The 1,376-nt window shown below is 56.5% G+C and overlaps 1 protein-coding gene across 1 annotated transcript; it reads right to left on the bottom strand.

Annotated features, from left to right (window-relative positions):
- Positions 1-420: 420 nt before the first annotated feature.
- LOC149943204 (uncharacterized) lies at positions 421-1,038 on the bottom strand. The gene has a single exon (XM_090179583.1). It carries the CDS (start codon positions 1,036-1,038, stop codon positions 421-423), a length of 618 nt encoding a protein of 205 aa, XP_090035709.1.
- Between the last annotated feature and the right edge of the window lie 338 nt (positions 1,039-1,376).

Genomic DNA, 1,376 nt, shown 5'->3' on the forward strand with positions numbered 1-1,376 from the left:
TTGCCAGCTTTTCCGCTTAAGCGATTTCACGTGGCGCCGAAACTCGGCCGAAGCCTTACGGAATTTGATGTATACTGCTGTGTCTTTGCTACGAATAGCCCTCCTACTCAGAGCCGTCACTAGGTTAGCCCGCGTAGCGCATGAAGCATCCCACCACTGTGGAGATCGAGGCTGTGAGGCGGGGCCAACCGCCCTCTTCGGAATATGCGCCTTGGCCGCGCTCTGGAGAAGAGACGTAGTGGAGGCCACCGTTGCTTCAAATGCCGGTTCGGCCACACCAGCCTCCAACATACGACGGAAGCCGTTCCAATTTGCTAGCGGGTAGTGCCATCGTGTCCCACTCTTGGTGCGGGTGGCAAGCAGAGCATCGGACTCCAGTAGTATGGGGAGATAATCGCTTGAGCCTCCCTGGAGCGTCCGCTAAGACAGAGTGGGCGCCAAGTCAGAAGTGACGAACGCCAGATCCAGCGCACTATCGGCAGAGGACCGGGTATGACGAGTAATATCGCCCGTATTAAGCAGGACCATTCTATCTTCATCTTCTAGCCAGTCTACAAGGAGGGTACCCTGCGCGTTTATCTCCTGACAGCCCCAAAGCGTATGATGCGCATTGAAGTCACCCAAAAGAATACATGAGCGGCCAGCAACCCGTAAAAGGCGATCCAGAAAAGACCGATCCACCGAGCGCTTGGAATCGTAGACATTGGCGAGAGTCACACGTCGACCATCGAGAGAGAATGAGACCATGCACGCTTCGACCCCGCCACCCCTGGGTGGGGGTATCTGGGTAGGGTTGAGACGACGATCAACTAGAGTTGCGACTCCGCCGCCCCTCCCGAGCGGTTGGTGCGGACGGGCAACACGGAAGACCTCGTAAATACCAAAGTCTAAACGAAGAAGGTCATGGGGTTGAAGCCATGTCTCTTGAAGCGCGATAACGGACGGCTGATGGATGCGGATGAGATTAAACAGTTCTCCAAAGCGGGCGTTAACGCTTTTCGTGTTCCACTGAAGAAGGGCGAAGTTATGTAGCCCCATCTTGGTGTGCGGGAGGGGGAGCGGAACGCCTATCGGTGGGGGCGGAGACAGCGACATAGCTCTAAGGACTAACGGTGACGCCTGAAGAGTTGCCAAAACGGCCCACAACTTGATCCACCAAGACGGAGAGAGCAGCATCCAATTGTTGAGGAATAGCTGGTGCCCCCGTGAGAAGTTGCGCCACCCCTCGGTTAAGGGTCTCCAGCAAGTCGCGAAATTCCGCCACGCCCAAGTATGTGGTGTTATCCCCCTGGGGCTGGGAGGAGGGCGGCTGTTGCGAATTCTCCGAGGAAGTAATGCGAGCCGGCGTAATTTGGGGAGGTGACGTCCGTTGCTGG

Source organism: Leiobunum rupestre, chromosome 6 (assembly GCF_980474605.1).
Source record: "Leiobunum rupestre chromosome 6, qqLeiRupe1.1.hap1, whole genome shotgun sequence".
Classification (NCBI taxonomy): Eukaryota; Metazoa; Arthropoda; class Arachnida; order Opiliones; family Sclerosomatidae; genus Leiobunum; species Leiobunum rupestre.